The following is a 23,084-nucleotide window of genomic DNA, read 5'->3' as shown; positions in this document are numbered from 1 at the left end:
ATTTTCAAAATTACACATAGGAGTCACTACTTAACACAACCACTTAAAAGAAAGATAAAATGAAACCAAAGACTGAAATCAGCCATTTGTTTTGCATACAGACTCAAAAAAAAAGTTACAGAAAGCTTTTCTATACGTGACCAGACACCTGCAAAAGCCAGCATACGTAAACATCAACTGCTATTGGAAAAAGCGATGGGATGAGCACACTTGCCATACAAGCAGTCTTACATGTATACTGGATAGTAACCCCTGTGCTGAGTTCTTTAGCACTTTGTAAATCATGTTGATCAGAGGTCCGTTATTTTCTATCTGTTTCAAACAGAAGTTCAGTAATAGCTTATTATATATTTTAAAAAACAGCCTCTTCAAACTCAAAACTTCACAAGCAAGAGGAACCACTTACTCTTCCTCCACAGCGATGCTCAGCATTTGCAGTCTCCCACTGCGGGAGCAACTGGCTACCTTCCCTGGTTGTTACACCCTGGGCAGGCTGGTCACCCGCCCGTGTGGCTTTCCATGGACGCTTGCAGAACACACAAGCTCCCAATACGGAGCGGACAGAGGCTTGCCTGGGTGTTCTGCACAACCCACCCAGTTCTTGGGTCTGGGGACAGCCATGCAGGTCTGTGTGCAGAGGAGCCCCTGCCCTGCCACAGCGTGTACACACACACACCCCTTCCTTTCAGAAGTCCAAAACTACAAGGAGTGGGAGTTTCCTCATAACGCAAGTAAAAAAAACTTTCAGTCTATTTTTTTTTAAAAAACCTAAGAATCAGCTTGCATGAGGAGAAAAATACTGTTGWCAGATCAATATCTCTAAAGCATTTTAATTTCATTTATATTATGCCAATAAACTATAATGTAGAATGATACCATCTTGATACTAACATCAGGAATTACTTCTTAGATTACAGTWCAATACTCTTCAGTATTCACATATACTATAGCACAGCAGAGTAACAGCAAGATTTCTTTGGGGGAAAAAGCACTTGAACTACAAGAAATTATTTAATCTCATATAATTAGTTCCTGTAATCAGTTTTAGTGCTATCGTATGCRTTATGAGGCTAATCAAATGTTTAATCACTATTTCAAAGTCACCACATTCCAAAACATCTAAGAAGAAACATGTTTTGAGCAACAGATCAGTTTTGCATTTTCTGACCACTACTGATAAGAGGTTGCTCTTTTAAGCTTGAAGATATTTAATTGGGAAAGAAATGACAATTTTGAACAATTAGGTCATTCRCACAGGCTGCAGGAATGCACAGCCTGTGTTCCTGGTGTGCGTCAAACCAAGGCAGTTCAAATGCTCTCGGAATGTAACTACCCATCCTAATAATTCAATTAAGCACACAACATTTTCAGAAGTTTCTAATCTGGCCAAATTTTTAACAAAGGACACTGTTCCAATTCAGCCGTTGTTTTCAGCATCCTTTAGAACGGACAAGACACTGCATTTATTCATAACATCTATCTCAAGTCACAGGAACTTTTTAGTAACAAGTTGTCACAAAATTTAGCCTAAGACTTGTAACATGGTCAAACTGGGCAAAGCTGTGAACAACCAAGAACAAGGCCTGAAGTGAAATGTATACAACCGATTTTAAGTTGTTGCATTAGTGATGGCAATTGTTAATACTTCAGTAGTATACATTATACCAGTATGCATATTATGCAACACATGATACATACAAACATTACATATGTAATGTGCAAGAGATATTACTCAAATCATTACTAATGTTTTATGTTTGATAGATTTGATTATATATTCAGTTCTTAAAAAAACAGATGAAATGCAAATCTGCTTATCAGTAGGTCCAGCGAGCTCATTAGCTGTACAGAGGCAATGCCCCTTGGCATCAGAGTGAACTACATCCATGTAAATGATACGGTTAATTAGGTGCCRAATTTCACTCCACCTTGATTTTCAGAGATACTGTGCAATTTATAGATGGTGAGACAGGCTACACACWATGGGAAGTGGCAGACTGAGGCGCAAAGCCTACATTCTAGGCGGTGGGTCCCCCTCACACCAAAAAAATCTGGTATTGGAAGTTTTGCTTTCAAATTGCCTCCTATTAGGTATGCCACATGCAGAAATTATTTAGCTTGGATCTACAAGCATTAAGTCTGATGCTTGGTGTCATATTGTTTCAGGAAAATATCCTGGCCACAGTCAACATGATATTGACAGATTATATCTCTGTCTTGAAGGACAGCAGTAAGGTTTTGAAACCTCTTTGCCAAAATAAATGGAAACAAACAAAAGGTGCAAATCAATCAACATACTGTTACAAGAGAAACACGAGATAACATACAGAATATTACAAAGTTGAGGAAAAAGTCAACTCTACTAGATTTAAACGGGAAAAATAAATAAAAAACCTAGTAACACAAACTCTACCTAATAACAGAAACACCTACATTTTCTGTGTTTACATTTTAACTGCATAGTTAATCCTATAAAGACATTCAATACTCTCGATACAAAAGTGACGGCAAAATTCACACTTTCAGTTTCTGGATAAAAAGACTTTGAAAAACTTGTAGGTACAAAGATGACACRAGATCGGTAGTTGAAAAAAGTAGAAGTAGATTCTAATAAATATGCCTTACCTTTAGATCCAGATACTCCAAATCCTTTTTCAACTGAATGTAAGTGTCATCAGCCTTCAGATGAGCACATGGAAAAATAATGCAGTATATTTGAATATTTGAAAAATTAATTTCAATATATTTGTAGTGGTTATTCAAAAGAACATGRATGAAAGAGGAAACAAAATAACAGGATAGGAAGTACATAAAAAGCACATTTGCTTCACCAGCATATTGATATTTACAGTGGAAAAATGGGCAAAATATTTAATGAGGACTTTACTACCTCATGCCCACCCTCCACACACATAGTTTTTAATTTTCCACCTCTAATGAGATACATGACTACTGAAAACAATAAATTTGGACAGAAAAAGTTATTTTTCCAATATCCATAACTACTGACTATCTTTTTATTGAAAAAATTATGGGGCTGCCACCCAGTGCATCACCCTCTGTGTGTGGGACTTCAGCCAAACCTAATGTCACATGTAAAAAGCACCTATTTTACAACAAGTCATAAGAATACTTTTGATCAGATTCATAAACATTTTATAGTATGCATCCCTTTAAGAGTTTTAAGAAATAAACTTCATGAATAGACACTAAGTAAAAATCTCATGTATACAACTGGAAAAACAGTGTTTTTTTTTGTTTGTTTTTTTTTCCCCAGTGATGGTATTCAACTCAATCCCTATTTTGCACTGGCTCACCAGCAACTTCTATTGGCTTAATCCATGTGCAGCTTGCAGTGGCTTGAGAAAAGGCATTCAGGACAGTCATAATAAAATCAGTGGTTCTTCTTTTCAAAAGATTAATTGCATTAAGCAAGAAAATAAAACTTAACTATTGCAATTGTGCTTTATTAGCCAAAACACCTAAAATCTTTGCTGTTATTTTGTCATAATTTTATGTTCTGCATTTATAAAACAGTAGAAGAAAAACACTTTTACAYCTTTCTCAAGTTTTGTATGTGTAGACAGAAAAAAAACCCCATATATGCATAAAAGCAATACATCTCATTTGCATTTCTTTAGAGGTGTTCACTTGTGATTCTTACCCAAGCAACTTGTCAAATTGGCAACAGACTTGACTAGGATGGATGCCCATTTTTTTTTTTTTTTTTTTTTTTACAACCCAGCTTAGTGCAATTGTTCTGTAGGTGAGGTAAACAGGGAAATTAAGTATTTCCAAAACGGAAAAAAAAATCCTTTAATATTAGGCCAATATGAAGGACTTCCCAATTCAAAGAATAATCATCAGATTTTATTCCTAGATGGTTCCATTTTTAAGGATCTAATACAACCCAAAAAAGGACAATAGCTACATTTCTGCTTCTTATCACATTTATAGCCCTCGTAGATCACAGCAATCAAGAGCACTGCTAATGATTTTAGATGAGCTTTTATGAACTGAAGTTCACCTGCAGAACTGAGAGTTACAAGCTCACATGAATGTACAAAGTGGCCAATGCATTTGAGTTTGCAGCTGACACAGCACGTGGTAAAGAGAGCCAATTCCATCATGAAAGCAGCACAGAAAAATGCTTTGGCTTTAGAATGAACATATCCCTCATTTATTTAACTCAATTCTCTGAAGATGCAGCATATGCACTGGTGCCCTATAGCTTAAAATGCTTATCTGTAAGAGCAAGTACAACAGCAAAGGAAAACCACAAACAATAATCTGGGAACTATACCAAAGAAAGGGTAAAAAAGCACAGACTCAAGCATGCCACTGATGAAGCATTTGCAGAGTCACAAAATGTCATAGGCACAGACGAGCCAAGCAGCAGCTGACCTGATAGGTGGAATTAGTTGGCAAGTGCTGCAGTAACTGTGCGATTGTGTAATTTCGTATACTAGCCAACTTAGCCTGATGTCTCCTTAATCGAATGAGAAGCAATGTTAGCTCTTCAGGCTGCAGGTATTTAGACACATTGTAAAGAGGAAATTAGCAGTCTTCAGGGAGAGTAACTGTAATTACATTTTTCACCTCAGTGCCCAGAAAGCAGTTACTTGACATGATTAAGCAATTATTTCATCAACTCTGCATTTGGTCAAATAAACACAACAAAAAGCTGAGTCTAGCAATAATCCACGAAGGTTCTMCAAAGAGCTCGCTCCTGTTCGCACTGCAGATAACCACAATGCTCCCACAGGCTCTGCTGGGAGCCAGTCATGACTTTTTCATATTCAAGTGATTTTGTGGTTTAGGTTTACATTTGAAGATTTAGATTTGGATTAACAAAGAAAAACACAACTACTAAGGAATAAGCAGGATTTGCAAACAGCTACAAAATTATGATGACAGAAAAGACAAAGAAATGGATCCTACAACTTACCGACTTGCCATGCAAACTGGGTGCGCTTACAGTATGGGTCATGTAGCCCATGGCTGGCATGGAGCGTCGATCAACGTGGGTCGAGCTCTGCAAGAAGCCACAGCCAGAACCATGAGGATTAGCTCAAGAGACAGGGGTGTTTTACTGGAGAAAAAAGTCAGGAGATGCATCTCTGCCACAGATTTTCTACCGGAACTACAGGCAYGCTTAGGTGAAGATAACCTTCATGAGCCAGACACACCTCAGTGATCAAGCAAAAGGTAGATGAATACATGCAAAGTTAAGAACTGACAAGCTGAACAGATCTATGGATGCTGGCAGCACAAGATGCTTCAGAAGAATGGGCAAAGCAGTTTCCAAGGGGTAAAAAAAAGAATATTCATAAAGAGTTTGAKGTCTTCCCACCCCACTATCTAATGTCTCCTAGAGAAAGGAAGGCTGGTTTGCACCTGTAAACAGAAGTTTGTTGCATAAACTACACTAATAGCATAAAGCCCTTTTTTTAAGCATTGAACAGTCACTACTATTAAGCTACTGACATGAGGGACATCTTGTGGCAATGAATTCCATTAATGTCACATCTTATTTAATATTGGATCTGTCCCTTTTTATAATGAAAACTTATTTCRCATATATTTTTTCCAGTTATATATTCCTTTTAATGCCAAACTTATTTTTCTCCAAGACAGACTCACATTTTATTTTTAATCCTGTCGCTGAATTTCACTGAATGTTGTTTTGTTCCCCCACGTACACTATACATACATATTTTAATGTGTATGCCATTCTATTATTTTAGGAGAAAAACACTCCCAATCAATGTGATCTGCCACAAATCTTCCTTTATAAACCCCCCCCCCCCCCCCAAAAAAAAAAAACTGTAATGATCGGAAAGATACAGTTCTACAAAAAAAATTATTGTGTTAAATTTTAAAACTTCCAGGATCTTTGCCACACAAGTAAGGAGGCAGTGGAAATGACTAAATTAAATCATCAATGTATGACACTACTTATAAAATAGCATGTAGTTACTGTCATACAAACCTTTACAGCTTGATTTCGAATCTTCCTGGGTGATCCAGCAAAAGGGACTTCTACAGTTTGTCTCTCATCAGAYGGTTTAACTGTGAGCCTCTCTGCAGGAGTGTGGGGTCTCCTGGGTGGAAAACTTTTYGGAGGTCCAGGCGGAGGAATATCAGATGGAGACGGCGGGACAGATATCGACCGTGGAACATCCAAAGAACTTTTTGACTTTCCACGATCAACAAAGTCTGGAAAGGCTGGATAAAGCGGGGCAGTGGGACTGCCGTGTTTAAACTGCTGCCTCTGTTGCCACTCATACAGCTGCCAAACTGTTCCATCCTTATTTGCCTTCCTTTCTTCCTGCGACATCTTCAAGTGGCTAACGCGGTCCTGCGCGTATTTGTAATCACTCGGTAAATTGCGGTTTGGTGGGGGGGAAGAGCTCCCTGAAGGCTGCCTGGTGTTCTTTGGCAAGGTGTGATAGTTCTCAGCAAGAGGCAGAGAAGGGTTGGGACCCTGGCGTGTGAGAGTCTGATCCGAAGCGAGGCTGGAAAGGGGGGAAAAATTCAGCGTATGTTTGTGAGTGGGAGCAACTGATACAAAAACCTCTTCTAATTACTTTAGCATAGGAACTAGAAGAAAAAGAAGAGACTATATGGGGATCCCTTAACAAGACTTTACAAAACRATTTAAACCCCCAAACATTACACCATATTTGTGCCAAGACTGGAAAAGTCCAAACAGAACTTTTTTATTTAACAGCTAACCTAGAATGACCTGCTATAAATAAACTGTTTGGCTTCATTATCTGTACTTAGATGAAAATGTATGTCAAGAACATAAAATATTATCATTGCGTTTAAAACTTTTTTTTTTAACGCTGCCATCACTAGGTGGTGCAGTTTGAGAACAGCAGATACACATGCATTTAAGAAAAAACCTTAAAAGAGTASAAGATAACATTTGACCACAGAAGTAATATCCCACATGTTTTTACTTCATTTGCATGAAGAAAATAATTATAGAACAGCTCAGAAAGTCCTAATGCTACTGTTTTTTTCTGATTTTTTWATTTAGCACACGGCTTTTGCCATAGAATTCCAGCAAATTCAGATATAAAAGGATGCTAACAGATGTAACACAGAAGCAGCAAAAGCCTTTTTGACACAAGATATGCCTAGTTGCTATTTTGAAATGAAAATCTTTCCGCAGTTTGATGTGTAAGAACACACTTGCTAATTTCTGATTTGCCAAATAAACATGTGTGGCTGTACTTGTAGTTACCAGACTACTGATTCTGTATCTTGATGTGGAGAACTATTCTGCTAGGCTTGCCACAGAGTAACTGTACAAAAAACAGTAACAAAAAAATTCACAAAGAGAGGTAGGGCAGCGAGAAGCCTTATCAGTAACTGTCATTCAGTTGTTGCCTTTCTGCCTTTCTACTTGAAGGCTTTGGCACTGCTGGTGCTGTCTTGAAAAATGAACACTCTTAAGAAGACAGGCAATTCCTTGTATGAGAAAGCACCACAATTGCCCTACTCCATCTACAGGATTATAACATTATGTAAATTCTGCTCTCTCACACCACACAGGCTTGGTATCACCCAGAACTCCACAATACAGGACATTTTTTTGAATGCCTCACACATGATTTACACAACATTGTGGGAATATCTTAAGCACAGATGAAACAAGATGGAAAGCAAATGGTATAGTTTTAGCTGACACAAAGTAGCATGACTCAAATCTGCTATTTTAATGAGATACTAAACAGAGGCAGCATGCAATGAAATCCTGAGTTAGTGTTTTGCAACTACGAAAAAACACAGTTTCATCGGCTATAAAATAATACACGAGGAAACAATCCATCCAACCATGACAGCCTCTCTTGTACAGGTTATCACAGGATTCTGGAAATGCTGGCTGGAAAAGACCTTTGGGGATCCTCTAATCCAGCTTCCCATGCAAAGCAGGACTGACATCAACACTAGGAACAAAATCTGAGAAAGCTTGGAGTAGATCATGCTGTCAAAGCAAATATGAGACATCAAATATATCAAAGCTAGGACAGAACTTTTTTTGGCATCTTCACTGAAAAAGAGAGGATTCCTCCAAACCATTCTGTGCTTGTTAGTCTTGTTATATGTCATGTCTTCAAAGCATCACTCTGATTTGCGCTAAGCATGTTACAAATAAATATTTTCCTTTAGTTTAAGGGCATTCTATTATGCAGTCTATTTCAACACTGGCCTGTTACTAACCTCTTTGTATCGCCTTTTTGGACCTTTACCCAGTGCTCCACTTGAGCCATGTTACTTTTTCTTTGAATCTGTTTATCTGGATTTGTTCTGGGAACAAACCCTCTTTTATAAGAGCCAGTCCCATTCTGCTCCACTAGACCAGCGCTCCTATTTAATGAGCTGGGAAGCGTCCCATTCTTCTCAACAGGCTGGGGCTGAGCTCCTTGGGATCGGGGTGCGCTCATTAAATCTGGAAATAATGAATCAGCTTCTGTTAATGCATGCTTGGCCTTTCCTTTCTTGGCTTCCAGAGTTTCTTTTCGGTGGATGTAACGCTGCTCCTCCTCTTTTTCTCTTCTTATCTCGTCACGCTTATCATAACCATATGTTTCTGCTGATTTTTGATAACTTTCATTTAAATCTGAAATCTCTGCCTTCGCAAGCTCTTTAGCGGCATCCACATGATTGGCTTGGGGAACAGCTTGCTGATCCACTTTTTCACTTTCTCTGAAAAGAAAATACGTGCTTGTAATGAACACCACTTAACTGTGAAAAGTTGAGGAGGTCTTGTTAATATTTTAAAAAGGATCACACACAAAAGCAAGCTTTCCAGAATGTAAAAAATTCAGGAGAGGTATGTTAAGATAGATGTGCTCAGTAAAACTCAGTTGTTATCCAGTCAGAAAAAAGTTGTCTTTACAGTGCTATCAAAGAAACAGCAATCTTTCATGTGCACCTATAAAAATCAACTGAAAATACTCATTAACTCMAAGTGTTCAACTTGTATACCAACAGCTATATATAAAAAAGAAATCTTATTCTGAGAAGTATTAAAAGCCAACAAAACAAATGAACAAAACTCCCTGCCAACGCTTCATCTTCAGGTCAAAAAAAGCCTTTCGGGCTTTGGTAGGTGCCTTAGGAACCAGGTGCCTTATTTCTGTCCAAGTAGGTAGAACAGTATCGATATTTAAGAGTATCACTGATCCAGCAATCTTTCACTTGGGGGGTATTCCAAACAAACAGGACAAAAGAAAACAAGGCCTCCAAGAGTTCACTCCAAATGCATCCCATGAAAACTACTTTATTTGCTTCATCTTTTAAATCTTTCAAGAATTGTACAGAATTCTTTGGATATTCATTTAAACTTACGAAACGCCACACAATATCTAAAGGTAGAACAAGTTTTCATGCTGCTTTTGAAAACTCAACAACTTCACTTGCCACTTTGTCTCCTTATAGGCATAAGCTTCTCTGTGACATTTTTTCTCCTGACTGTTCAATATTGATCACTGATCTCCAAATAGCAACTAATCTTGCTGAAATCAAGTTCAGTTTCTTTAATGCTTTAAGGAAGATAAAATCTGAGCAAACTCCATTGAAAGAAGAAAAAAAACAAAAACAAAAAACAAAAAACAAAAACAAACAAACAAAAAAAAAAACCCACTGTCTCAGAATGAATTACTCCTATCCTTAAAAGAATATAAAAAAATACATGAAGGATTAAATGCTATTTGCAATTGAAATTAAAACCAATTAAAAGATTCCTAATACAGAATCAGACAGGTATAATAGCTTTGAGAATTATTTAGGACAAGAAAATGCAAAGCTGTGGAATGGATGTTGATCCTTTGCTCATACTGTATTATGGATTTGCCAGAAGCAAGCACTACTGCAAGKTACTCTGAGAAACTGCATCATCACATCTTAATTCTCAGAGCCCCAGGGTTAAAAGTAGGGCCTCCTCGCAGTACAGCATCTTCCTTCATAGTGGGTAGGATGGAAAAATAACACATTCCCAAAGTGTAAACATGAAGAGGAYAAATCAATTTTAGGGAAAAGAAAAACTGGAAACACAAAGACCCGACTGAATTCACTTGCCTCTGGAGTTGGGCAATACTCATGGACATCCTTCTCTAGGAGCCATGCTTTYCTCTACTTTGAGAAAAACCATAGACCTCTTACAGGTAGTAAGGTCAGGTCTGCAAGCCAAAAWCTAGCTATTAAACTATTGAAACACAAGACTAAATGAACATAACTCTGAGCACATACCATCTACTCATCTTTAACATTCCTTTTCCTCTTACCAGCATTTTAACCCTAGTTCTAAACAACCATTTGAAACAATCCACTACTCTGTCTTTTCCCTTCTCCCTACTCTCCTTCATTTAGCAAYTGCAGGTATATGAATGTGTTCACAAAAACTGCAACAGTTGAAATAAAATTCCCTTAAAAAAACGAAATCARAAAGGACACCCATGTTATCAAATGTGGGCATAACGTTTCTATATGGATACAGATATGGTGCATGGGATTTTATTACTTAGCTTGTGTCAACTGACTAATTTGCAAGAGAAGAAACAGCTTCCCTTCTTWAAAATCCAAGCAATTCCACGCACACATTTAAAAATACCACTTTTACAATTTACCAATCAAAAATTTGATTTTTGACAAGCTTTTCTTAACTGACTGCTGGTTTACTGAACTTGCCTCTTCAGTGAAGARCGAGTTTGCATAAGGGCGGCTTGATTCATAGCTCGGATCCAACCATTCATGTCCTCTTGCGTGTCTGCGCTGAAGTAGTACGTCCGCATCCCCGAATGCTCTGCCTGAGAGCCAATGACAGAATTCTTATTGTAGATATAAGCCCTCATTCCTGTGTGAACAGCCTGTAAGGGAAGTGGGGGAAAAAAATAAAATAAAAACAAATCAGAGTCATCGTATTTTCCCTGAAAATTTATTCAGTTTTTCTTGATACCTTTAAAAATATAYCAAATTTTTAGAGTGTATGAACTTAGAGAAAAGCTATTATAAATGTAATGCAAYGAACTCAAATATAACAGTACTCTATTTTTCACTTAAATTCCTTGACTTTTTTCAGAGTATTAAATTAACAGTGCAGCAATCTTTTTTTTTTTTTTTCCATAGAAGGGATTTTCAGCTTTCTCTTTTTAAGTTTCAAATGTTTCATTTGCTATAAATATGATACAAAAATCAAACAAATTCTGAGATGTGCATAAGTGAGCCAATTTTCCCAGCTCATTTCACATGCCAAAACAGGACAAAAATCTTACAATTCAAGCAATTAAATTCTTATTTAAGGCATGATTATAATGCATTTTAAGATCTTTCAGTTAAAGCATGCACTTAAACATCTGTATTAGCTGTAAAATTACAAGACTTTGATAAAGTTAGTAGTATTGATGGAATTATCAAAGCACACAAGATACAAACATGCACCTGTGCACACCAAAATATTTCATGAAATTTCATTGAAAACTAGAGGTACTTTGACATTTCTTGACATTTTAACAACTAAATATTACCGTCATTATGCACATTATATTTTWAAAAAATGTTTAATATGGAATGTCTCTGGAATCTTAAGACAGTTAAGTTCAAAACTCATGAACACTTATATAAGGGATGTATTAAGTCATACCAGTCCTGAACATTTTACTGTTTCATATAAGCGAATTTACAAATGTGCTTCTGATATAGCCCACTACTGTTAACAGAATCAACTGAAAGAGATTCCTTTATCACTTCTCAAAAAACTGAAGTTGGTGTACTCAGCTTGGAAGCTCTTACAGGAATACTTAAAGGACAAGAGTAATTTATTATTTTTATTAATAAATCTAAAATTATCATCAGGAACAAAACATAATGGCTCAAAACACCCTGAAATAGCATTGTTGGTTTTTTTTTAAAAGGATAAAAAAAAAAAAAAAAAATGAACATCTTAATTCAGCTGCATCTTTTCAAGGTCAAATATATTTTGTGTACATTCCCTAAATGACAAGTCTTATTATTTTGATGGAATCATCTCCCCCTCATTATTCCAAATTAAATAACACTCCACAATCATAGATGACTTCAGAAACACAGCAATAGTCCTCACAATGCCCAGGCTACTTCCCGGCTACCCAGACAAGTCCTTCAACTGCCATCGAACCTGCAGCAGAAGGAGGACCAGACTGGCTAGGAAGAGGAGGATGAGGAGGGGGTGTACAGAAGCCCGAGACTAGTTCCTGCTCCCAAGAGTCTCTGCTTCCCAGCAACACTGGCAGCATGAGAAAACAAGATGACTTTCCCTTCCCAGCAATTAGCTCCCCTAATACAGGAAAACAGGACATACATTTATGAAAAAGTCTAATCAATTACATATTTAGGAATCAGAAAGATTTTTTTTCCTCATTTCACTAAGCAGTTGGTTCATTGAGTTCTTTGTGTTTGAGATTTGCTAGGTTTTTTTTCTCCCACTTTTTTTATTCCCCCTCCATCTTGAGACCACTAAGGTCTCTAAGTCTCATGCTCAGACTCGCTCAAAACAAATAGGATTTAATTCACTAAAATATATTATTAATATACAGTGCAAGAACTGACTGGAAGTGGTAATCCAGAAGTAAAGGAAATCGGTGATTTGGGTAGACCTCATGACCACAGGCTTCCTTTATAGACTACTTTGAGTCTAGAAAAGAAGCTATAATTCAGAAGTGAAGCACCTCCTACTTTCTCCTACTGAAGGAAGMAAAGCAGATTTTTATATCCTCCTATGGATTACACAATAGAGACCCCATGTTCTTTGATTAAATATTTGTAGAAAAAAATAGTGTGTAGAGTAGCAGACTAATAAATGCATTTAAGAGTTGTCTGTCATAATTCACCTGTATGTCCTGATCAACAYGATCAGTCTGCTTTTCATGTTCTTTTTCAGTAGTGGGTGATAAACATAACTAAAAGCACTGCCTAAGGGACTGTAGGTGAAAATGGCATAAAAATGCAAAATATACTCCCTCAGTCTCCCTCGAGGGACTGAATGCTATCATGGCCATCAACATTCAAAGCTTCAGAAGGGATAATGGAGGTGTTGTGCTGCTGTCAAACCAACCTGGCAGTCTGCTGTTCTTAGCATATAAAACTGGTGAAAGGAAAATTCAAGTATTTTTCAGTTATTTATTAGTAGTACATCCACGATGTGAGAAAGAAATGTGTGCTAATGTCCTGTAGCTGWCACCACTAGCAGACACAGACTAGTGATTCTCCATTTTTCAAATWAAAGCAATAGCTATTAGGATGACTACGGCATACTAAAAGGTCTAAAACACAGCACATGCACACACATACAGCAGACATCACACTGAAAAAAATAATATTGGTACCTATTCATGCATTCAGATGCCTTAATGTGGATAGATTGAGAAGAAAAGCAGTCTCTCTCCCATAAGGCACAGGAGAAATGGACAGTAAAYCACAAGAGCAAATCAACAGGACAAGACAAGGACAAAAAGTAAAACGGGTTAAAATAATGAAAAGATTGATATTTTAAAGGAAAATATTTATCAAAAGACAGTACCAAGAAAAATCTGCAGTAATGGCAGTTTTTCTAATGAGCTATAAAAATACAGCAAATTTTCCTTTCTCCTAAATTTAGAAATTTATGAAACATTTACGAACAAATAATGAAATAATACCCTATCCCTTTATTRAACAAACAACAGCACACTAAAATCCAACTCATCTTCAGTCCCAAATAAGACTGAGGTTTTTTAGGCATTCTAGAAGCTGGGACGTTTCATACCCTCTTCAGAGTATTAACATGGTGCCTCTCAATTTTTTAGCACTTGACATTTCTTTCATTGACTCTCTAGACTTCTAGAAGTTTTATAAACGATATGGGAGCCTTAGGAAACAAAAATGTTCCAGAGTACATAAAAGAAGTAAACTGTCAACAAAAAGTGGGAGAACAGTAAGATCACAAGCAAAGAGATARGAGGTTTGCCCTGGTCCCAGCAGGTCCAATCATGAAAAGATAATTCCATTAGTAAGACCAGGGTGTCAATAAAGACAGACATTTAAAAAATAATCTGCAGTAGCATAATGTAAAGATTTGGCCTGGCATCTGGCCATGTGAATACACTCATATTCACAGAGTGACTTTCTGAAATAAAAATTAATAAAAGGTACTAGGCAAAGTTAAAATATAACTGGGTAAACTCCAGTGTTATCTCCTACCCTTGGGGAAATGGCAGAGCCTTCTTCCTTGGCTTTATTTGTAGTGAGGCGTGTTCTTGTATGCAAACACCTACTTGTGTCCAYGGTGCTCTGTGAAGTCTAGCTGTTAGTTTCTTTACTGAAGATGTCAAYAGGCCTACCAATTTTATCAGTTTCTATTCGTGTCAGATTTGTATAGAGAATATACTCTCTCACATATTCGTAATACACATAAGATCACTTAAAAACAATTTTTCTGTGTGAAGACAATGAGGCTTCTAAAAAGACTGCAATGGTATTAACCTTCACAAACTGGTGACACTAAAATACTAAAAACTAAACTTCTAAACAAAACAGTTTAACATACACACTGCTGCACTTCAAAGTCGGTCTCAACTGCCTGTGAACACCCTTATGCAGTTCTATTGGCATATCACAGTAAAAGCCTTCTGAGAGATGCAAAATCCTGAGCTTGCCTCAGGAGATCATTAAAGGACCAGAGTTTATAGAAACAGTTACAGTAAAGACTATTTTAAATACATTCTCCTAACTTAATCACATACAAAACGCATTAGTATATTTGCCATGTAAAATTTCTTCTTTTAAAGCAAAGATTTTTTTACCCTCTCCACCTCCAAGCTTGGCTACTTCTCTAGCTTCAGAAAATAACTGTTACTGGAAATAGACATTTAAAATAGAAGCTGAGACCTCTATTATAACAAGCAGCTTACAAAAATCTGAATAACTGACTGGGCCATATGTAAAATGTGACACGGCACATTCTGCTACCCACTCAGGACTTAACATGTACAAGTCCTATCTTTATGTCGGGCTTAATCTTCTTGTGTTTTCTATTTCTGTCTGCCACGAGACAGAATGTCCATCTCTGCTCCGGATACCCAAGTGTACTAAGCGATTAGATAGCTGTAATGGCTGGTGAGTGATGGCATTCCAATGACGCCACATTCCTGCTACCTTGCGTGCCCGTGGCTGACATTGGGAGCGTGGAATTTCAGCAGTAGGTGTGATCCATGCTACAGAAATCTTACAAAAACCTCCTAACGCTGCAGAAATCAGCTTTGCATGTAATGACCACAGTAACATCAAGCCTGCAGTCCTCAATCATCTGCCACAAAGCAGAGTCAAGGCCAGCCCAACAAACTCTCCTACATGAAATACGTTTYTTGAATTAGCTTTCCAGTAAATTTTTTTTTGTTATAAACCCCTATCAGCTTTTTTTGAAATGCATTGTGCTTTGAAATCCCAGGTTATTGGCTATCCTCATTAAGACTCAGATACTTGCTAAACACTTGCTAGAACTCATACAAGAATGATAACTCAAGCCATCTGAGAAGGAACTTAGAAAGCAAGTATAACTGCTTCTGAAAATGGTTCACCATTATCACAAGCATGGATTCTGTTTTGCCAGAAAACACAGCAGTGACTTCAGAGCCTACCTACAGAGCAGTCCATATGAAAAGTAAAGATGTACACCTACAGAAATACATGTCCCTTTCCTCCGTCACGCCTAGTGCTGCGTTCATTAACACACCCTTAACTTACTTTTGATTAACATTTACAAATATGCTTTGGAGAAAATAAACAGYCTTTTTAAAATTCCCCAAATTTTATATATGAAATATTCTATATGAAAACAGATACTATTGCTATTTTCTTCATCTCCTTCCCCACTCTGCACTATTACTTGAGAGAAACAGAAGTCTAGACATGCACTGGATCCTCTCTCTTCCATTACATGCTTCTTCCTAGATAAAGGCTCTAAAGGAGAGGGGCTTTGAGTTACAACTCATCAAATATTTGAGTAAAATCCTACAGAGAATTCTTTTGTAGCYTGCACTCTTATCTCACCTTTAGTATATTTGAAAAAGTACTGTGAACTTATCCAGAAAATGCACTGGACCTTGTTAAAAAGACTTTTTCTAAGTCACTATTTGCTCATAGGAACAAAAGGCAGCCTGGGTTTTTAGAACTCCACAAAAATCAAAATGAAGTTCCAGATGTGTGGATACTTTTTGTGATTTTTGCACAGATTTAAATAGAATGTTTAAAAAGAAAACATTCTGATAAACATACCTGATCAAAAAGAGATCAGGTATAAGTGATCTAGAACTGCAAAACATTTTTTTGGTTCTGCTCCAAGTTTTGGTATAATTTAAGTGCTGCAGCTTAAACAATCTATTAAAGGCAGGTTTTACCACTGTCAAAGAACAACATATGCTTTATTTCATTTTCATACATTTAAAAATTATGAATAGAACAAACTATAAATTATCCAAATAAAATTCATGTAAAATATAAACTATAGCACACAAAAGCATTTTTATTTTAAAAACATGCAAAAAAAAAAAAAWTACTCAATATCACTTTGGGCTACACTATAGTTCCCAAAGAAGAAAGTAGAAAAAAAAGTCAGGCCTTTTTCCTCCTTCCTTGAACAAGTAAATTTACATCAAAAGCCACATTGCTGTGTTTTTTCCTAGCTGTCAAAAATGAGCTTGTATCACTAAAAAGCAGAAATTAAATCCGCCATGAGATCAAGCACTCTATTAAAAAAAATCAAATTTCAACCAATTCATAAAAGTATAATAATTTTATCAATATTAATTTCTGTTTTTAGAAAAAGTATCTGCTCACAGAAACATTATGAAGTTCTAAAGACACTTACCTAGAAATAAAGGGACGAATTTGAATCTGTTAGTGATAAGGACGTGCTATGTCACATTTCAACAGGGAGTCAATAAACCTGCCTGATTTCAAAAAGATTTAGGCAAGCAGATGATGTTTCTATATGCAAGAGCATCTTTTCTCAGGCAGATAGATATTTTCAAATATGTCTAGCTAATAAGCTTTGCAACTGTACCTTAAAAGAAAATTTCCGATTTATGCGATCTTCAGGTCCAACAGGAGATATTACGTAACTAGGCAACGGGATGCTACCCAAAACAGATTCTTCTCTGCTGTCTGTTGGAAAAAAAATAAACGTATTTCACTGCACTCTTCAGTGGGGAAACAGTACGTACACTCCTTACAGACACATAGGGGTAACCGACAGGAAGACAAAAGGCAATAAGCACGTTGGTAAAGAGTGGTTCAGGCTGAAAATAAGGAAAAAAAAATTCACCATGAAGACGGTGAAGCAGTGGAGCAGGCTGAGAGAGAGAATGTGCAGCCTCTGCCTTTGAAAGTTTTCAAGACCCATTAGCAAAAAGCCCTGAGCTTACCTGGCTTTCGTCAGGAGATTGAACTAGATACCTAAGTCCCTCCACTAATTATAAATGGAGAAATTTTTTAAAGAAATGATACTGGAATATTTATAATAATGGAAAATCTGGTGTGTTACTTTGTTTTGCTTTGTTATTTTGGAGGGGTTTTGCAGCTGAAATGCAGAAGCTACAAATATGAACTAAAGCTTCACATTTGGTAATGCTTTCAAAGAACTGTAATGTGCAACACAGTATCTGAAACTTCATAACAGCCCCATGTAATATATTATGCCATTATTCCTAACCTAGATTAAGAWTACATCTAATCTTTTTTCGTAGAAATGCTGGCTTCAGAGTTTCCACTCTCACATTATCCCTCATTTTCAAGTTGAATCATTTCCCTGATCAAGCTGTCTTACATTCTCAAAGGCAGTCGTGCAGGCTCCAGCAAGTAAGCAACGTGAGGTAGAATGGGGTTGAGAAAAAAAATCTTAAACTGGTATTGCTGCCAAATATTTTGTAGCATAAATCKTGGCATAAAGTAAAAATATATTATGTGATGAAAGATCATACAACACGAGCTTGAWCCAAAGTACTGGCATGAAATTTGCTATGTGCTGAAAAGATGTGGGTAAGTTATAGCTCCATGATGTGTCTTCTCAAACTATCTGGCTTTATCTGAAGAATTAAGTTGGTTTATCCTTACAAAGTGGTTTGAACAGGAAAATAGTTACAAACTCAAAAGATTTTGAATTACCTACTCACCTTTGTAGTAAAACAAACAAAAATCAGCAAGCACAAACCACCGTCTTTTCCATAATCTCATTCCAGAGCTATCCTGAAAAGCAAGAAATGTGATACAAGTATTCATTTTAAGGAAGGTAACTAAATCACAGTGTTGCACCGGTTAGTAATTTACCAGAATAGGGGATTATTTGCAAAAATAAGTGTTTCATATTTTAGCAAAATATGCATTAAGAAAGCTACATCAATCTATAAAATGACTGCCCACAATGCAATATTAAACGTGAACATTTCTATTAAATCATTAAAATCATATCAAAGAGCATTCATCTTGCACACAATAGGTGCATAATTTTTTTCTCAGCTAATTTGTCCAGCAATGAGGAAATGAAGTATGCATCCAGATGGCATGAACTCCAAAAAGGACTGCTTSTAGACCAAGATAAAAATCACTGTGCAGGCCTGAAGTATGACTGCATATTTCAGAAAATATCTCCTACATTCTACAGCTAATTTCCCATATGCTGCCTAGAGCTAAAATATAGAGTAATCAACTATTCCTTAGGATATGAAATAGGGCACACCATATGTAAGGTTAATTTGAGTAAAATTTCACATGCACATTAAGATATATAGACAGATTTTTAAGATACATTAGTTTGGCAAAAATGAATAATATTTACATTGAAATTGATTTTAGAAGATTGTAAGATTGCCAGACCATAGCTTATGTCCAACTTACTGAGTTAGGTTTTGATAAATTGTTATATATACRCATTATTTTTCTTCTTTTTATAGCCATACTAAGCACGCAACAACTTTCTTCCCTTTTCTTACTATAATGCTGTTAACACGCAGTGTGTCTGAGTGCTGATTCTGTTCTGACAACTAACAGACTTGGGTAGTGCATGTCAACAGGACTGATCATGGAACACGGATCTTCATGCAGGAGCAAGTGAATTGCTGTCAGCAACAGACATTTCCTTTCTAYGTAGAATCATAGCTGCAAACCTAGGACCTCAGTCTTTAATTTAGCTGCTGGATCTCTGGTAATAATCTGGTGAGCACTAACTCAAATTTGAAGGATTAAAGTATTTTCTCATAAAGCAAATAGCTTTATTTACTTCTTGCATCCAAAGATCTGTTTTAGACATTTTGAGAGTTCGAGATGCAAAAGTTGCAAAATTCAGACGGTTGCACTGTCTGAAATCCTACAACCCAGYCTTTGTCTGGACACAGGTCTTGCTGACAGTTTAGCATGGTGAACAAGTCTCTGCCTCCCTTTATCTTCTGCCTCCTGCTTCTGGAGAACAGAAGATAAATGACTTGGAACTAAGTCGTCAGCCAGGGTAAAAAAGCATAAGCATAATGCCCAGCAAGCCTTCTCTGGGAGAGGAGATCAGCATGGCAGCAAGCAAGAAGGATAAAAAAGGGAAAATAATCAGATTTAGGCAATAAAATTGTAGCCTCAACATTTAACCATCACAGCAGTATGTATTTATCTTTGCTTCCACTTCTGAGTCAAGGTTGTATATAAAACTTGGGTTTCCTACTGACACTCATGATGGAAATGGTGGGATTTCCAAACGCTACTCTGCATCACTAATATCCACATCCTCTGCTGTTTCACTCTTACCTGAAAGGCACTTGTTTCAATTTGAGGATTATATTGAAATACATAGCCAGAAACTCATGATTATATGCATACCTGTTTGTGTAACCAGCCTCTTACTATAACAGGAACATTAGGATTCCTCCTGATCGCTTGCTCCCTCTTTCCAAAGCTATGAACTTTGCTGCCAGCTTTCACAACCTGTAAAGAAGTACACTGTAGCAGTACTTTTTTAAACTGTACTGTAGGCAAATTTCATGCCACAAATAACTTCACTGCAATAATTTGTGCTTCATTATACAATAACAGTATTCTAAGCATTTTCAAAGGTAGGTTAATAAACAATAACCTTTACAATATTGTAAACTCAGTTCCCCCTTCTCATCAACATATCAGTGCCAGAAAGGTTTTCCAATGTCCACCTGAAGATCAACAGCCCTAATGCTCAAGTTGGAACACTGCTGAAGTTCCACTGTGCTTCAGAAGTAATTCCAAGTGCATTACAGAACTGCTTGCAACTCTCTCTCTGCAACATGGTACAAGTCTCCCACATATGAGTTCCTGTAAATCAATTCTGTGCTTGCCTTTCCTCCCCACTGCTTCTGTTTCAACTCAAATAAAATATACAGCTTGGACTTTGATCCTACAAACAAAAGGAGATGATGTAGAGTGACCTTGCTAAGAAAGACACCTTAAGAGCAAAAATCCTAAGGACCGTAGGTCTGTGTTTTACTGCAAACCCAGTTTTGACTCAAATGGGAAAAGCAATATTAAAACAAGCAGAAAATGTCTATGAAAAAGACAAGGGAAGTACTTGCATGAATAATCTATCTCTTGTTTTCCAACCTCAGCACAGTTGGCTATTGCAAAAGTTCCTAAAACAAGTGCAATCACACCTGCTTACAGATTCATTCCGTCTTCCCTCTACAATGCCTCTCCAATGCCTCCTCTGCTCACTTTTCTCCTGTCAGCTGCTCAGGGCACTGGGGCGCTCTCAGCTGCACACAAACAGCAGCTCTGGAAATGAGCACATCTGTCATATGCGGGGGATGATATAACAAACAAAAACATGCCCATACTGTACTGTATGTGTCTGCCAGGCAACATCTGGACAAAATGACAGCATAATTAACTAGATAATGCTCTATCAATATACGGCAACATAAAAATGAATTACGTTATTTTTTCCTGATAATTTTTCTCTCAGAAAGCCTGAACAAGATTTATTTGTGATCCAGCGCTACTGGAGAGCATCTGAACTGCCCTAATGCCCAAAACTAGCACAAACTGGCATTGCTAAAAGTGCTTGCAGCTTTCTGACCCAGAAGTWTCCTATAGACATCTGCCTCTGTAACAGGAACATAAACAGCACATCAATACACAACGTAACTCTTTTAGTTCAGACCTAGCATCCTGAGGCATACTGAGGTCTGACTAAACAAGGCTGACCGAACAGCAGCAGGTTTATGAGCAGATGCCCACGCCGTTCAGCGGGCAGTGGCAATAACCAGGATACGGCTGGCTAACATGACTACTGAGGGCCAGCTTTGTGCACACACAACAACAGTCTRGACCACAAAGTCTCCCTCTGTACTTGGTTACAGACCAATAAGCAGTAAGTCTGACACAAAACGAAGGAAGAAACAAGGCATTTAGCATTTTGTTGGCTACTTTAAAATACTTCAAAATATTGTTTCCATATCTGTGCCCAAATACCACTTTTACACAAACACACAGAAGCATCACAAGGATCAGGCCAAATGATGCATTTTTTAAAAGAAAAAATAGAAGCAACTAATACAGTCAAGATTTTTGCTTGGGTGGAAGATACTACCTTATTACCTCCTCTCTTACACTTCTAGCCTAAACTCATGGCCCCAGTAAAATCAACAATGAAATAATAATGATTTAAAGCAAGTGACATTCTAATCATACAGCTCGAACAAGAGTCTTTGTCCTTTACCTTAGCAGAAGGCTTTGCATCAACAGTAGATGTAGTTACTGCARTGGATGTTTCACTGACCATACTTGAAGGTCTTTGGTTTACTTGTTGCTTGGACATATGTGAATTCTGCCTAGAAAAGATATAAAAACAGGTACTCTGAAGCACATTATTTCCAATAGTCAGCATTACTTTTTATATCTAACATATATATGCTTATATAATTATTTACATAATTTAATAACTATATAATTTAATATATAACACGAAGACGGCAAGTGACAGGCTCAACAAGTACAAGGAAAATATTTCCCATGTGTCTGCCTTCAATTTTTCTTGCACCGTCCATATTATTTTGATCCCAGGCATCTCCCAAGCAGATGCTATCAATGACATCTGATGACTGATATTTGTAAAAATATCAAAAGGAAAAGACTTGCCAAGGAGTATACAAATCCAGCAAAGATTCAAGATTTAACAAAAAACAATGACAGCAGATAAGGCCAATGCACAACAAATCATGCCCAGTTTAGAAATCTTGCTGCCAACGTGCGAAAGAACTGATTGCAGTGAGGGAAGGGTAGGAATCTGTACAGACACTGTACAAACAAGAACAAGTTTATTATTTTAAGCAAAGGTGAGGATAACCTTAGAATGACAAACTTTTCACTCTGCCCAAAAACACAGTTCATATCACAACAGGAATTAGTAATGTAAGAATATCTTTTAAGCAGAATAATGTTATCCTGACAGTTATCTCTAGAAATATCACATCTCTGAATCTTCAGGAATGCATTTCCTATTCTCTACACAGTAACTATAGGCCAAGTAAAAATTAACACATTCAGCGATCCACACTACATTGCCCCAGTTGTCTCCTCTGTGAAGGTGTGACCTGTTTCCTAAGTTTCATCTTCAGTTTTCTACAACAAAGACACAGCTGTGAGCAGCATCTCCGTTCTGCCTACGCTTGCACTAAAAACAAGCCCCCTCTCCCATCATCACCACTCATTCACAGACAGTAGTCAATACCTTTAGCTGAGTTTGTAACCTCAGGAAAAATCCTAGCATAATGCACCATCTATTTAAATAAGCCATTGCCAAAACTGTGCTTCCCAGCCACTGGGCTCCTCTGGTGGAGCTTTCCATTGTAACTCCCCATATCCTGGTTCGGATCCAACAAAAACACCAGCTTTGGTAACACACAACAGCCAGTTAGCTGATCCTGAAGCTGAAAACAAACAGCTAAAAGCAAACACCAAACAGCTAACCGAAGAGAGTACAGAAAGCATAAACAAGCTTCACGTTATAAACAACGTCAAGACAGACTTTGGGCTACAGTGAGGCAGTGCAC

General features: G+C 37.2%; 1 protein-coding gene across 2 annotated transcripts in view; it reads right to left on the bottom strand.

Annotated features, from left to right (window-relative positions):
- Positions 1-23,084, bottom strand: part of PLEKHA7 (pleckstrin homology domain containing A7) — a 109,044-nt gene that overhangs the window by 20,168 nt on the left and 65,792 nt on the right. For both annotated transcript variants that reach the window (XM_026041123.1, XM_026041122.1), the window contains exons 5-13: positions 21,752-21,863; positions 19,885-19,989; positions 18,198-18,270; positions 17,090-17,190; positions 10,705-10,883; positions 8,236-8,721; positions 5,993-6,518; positions 4,949-5,035; positions 2,626-2,679 (exon numbers count right to left, since the gene is read on the bottom strand). In XM_026041123.1, coding sequence (XP_025896908.1) covers positions 2,626-2,679; positions 4,949-5,035; positions 5,993-6,518; positions 8,236-8,721; positions 10,705-10,883; positions 17,090-17,190; positions 18,198-18,270; positions 19,885-19,989; positions 21,752-21,863 — 1,723 coding nt within the window. The remainder of the gene's footprint in view (positions 1-2,625; positions 2,680-4,948; positions 5,036-5,992; positions 6,519-8,235; positions 8,722-10,704; positions 10,884-17,089; positions 17,191-18,197; positions 18,271-19,884; positions 19,990-21,751; positions 21,864-23,084) is intronic.

The sequence above is a fragment of the Nothoprocta perdicaria genome, unplaced genomic scaffold (assembly GCF_003342845.1).
Source record: "Nothoprocta perdicaria isolate Ctin4 unplaced genomic scaffold, notPer1 scaffold_28, whole genome shotgun sequence".
NCBI lineage: Eukaryota > Metazoa > Chordata > Aves > Tinamiformes > Tinamidae > Nothoprocta > Nothoprocta perdicaria.
This window is presented reverse-complemented; position numbering and strand designations above follow the sequence as displayed.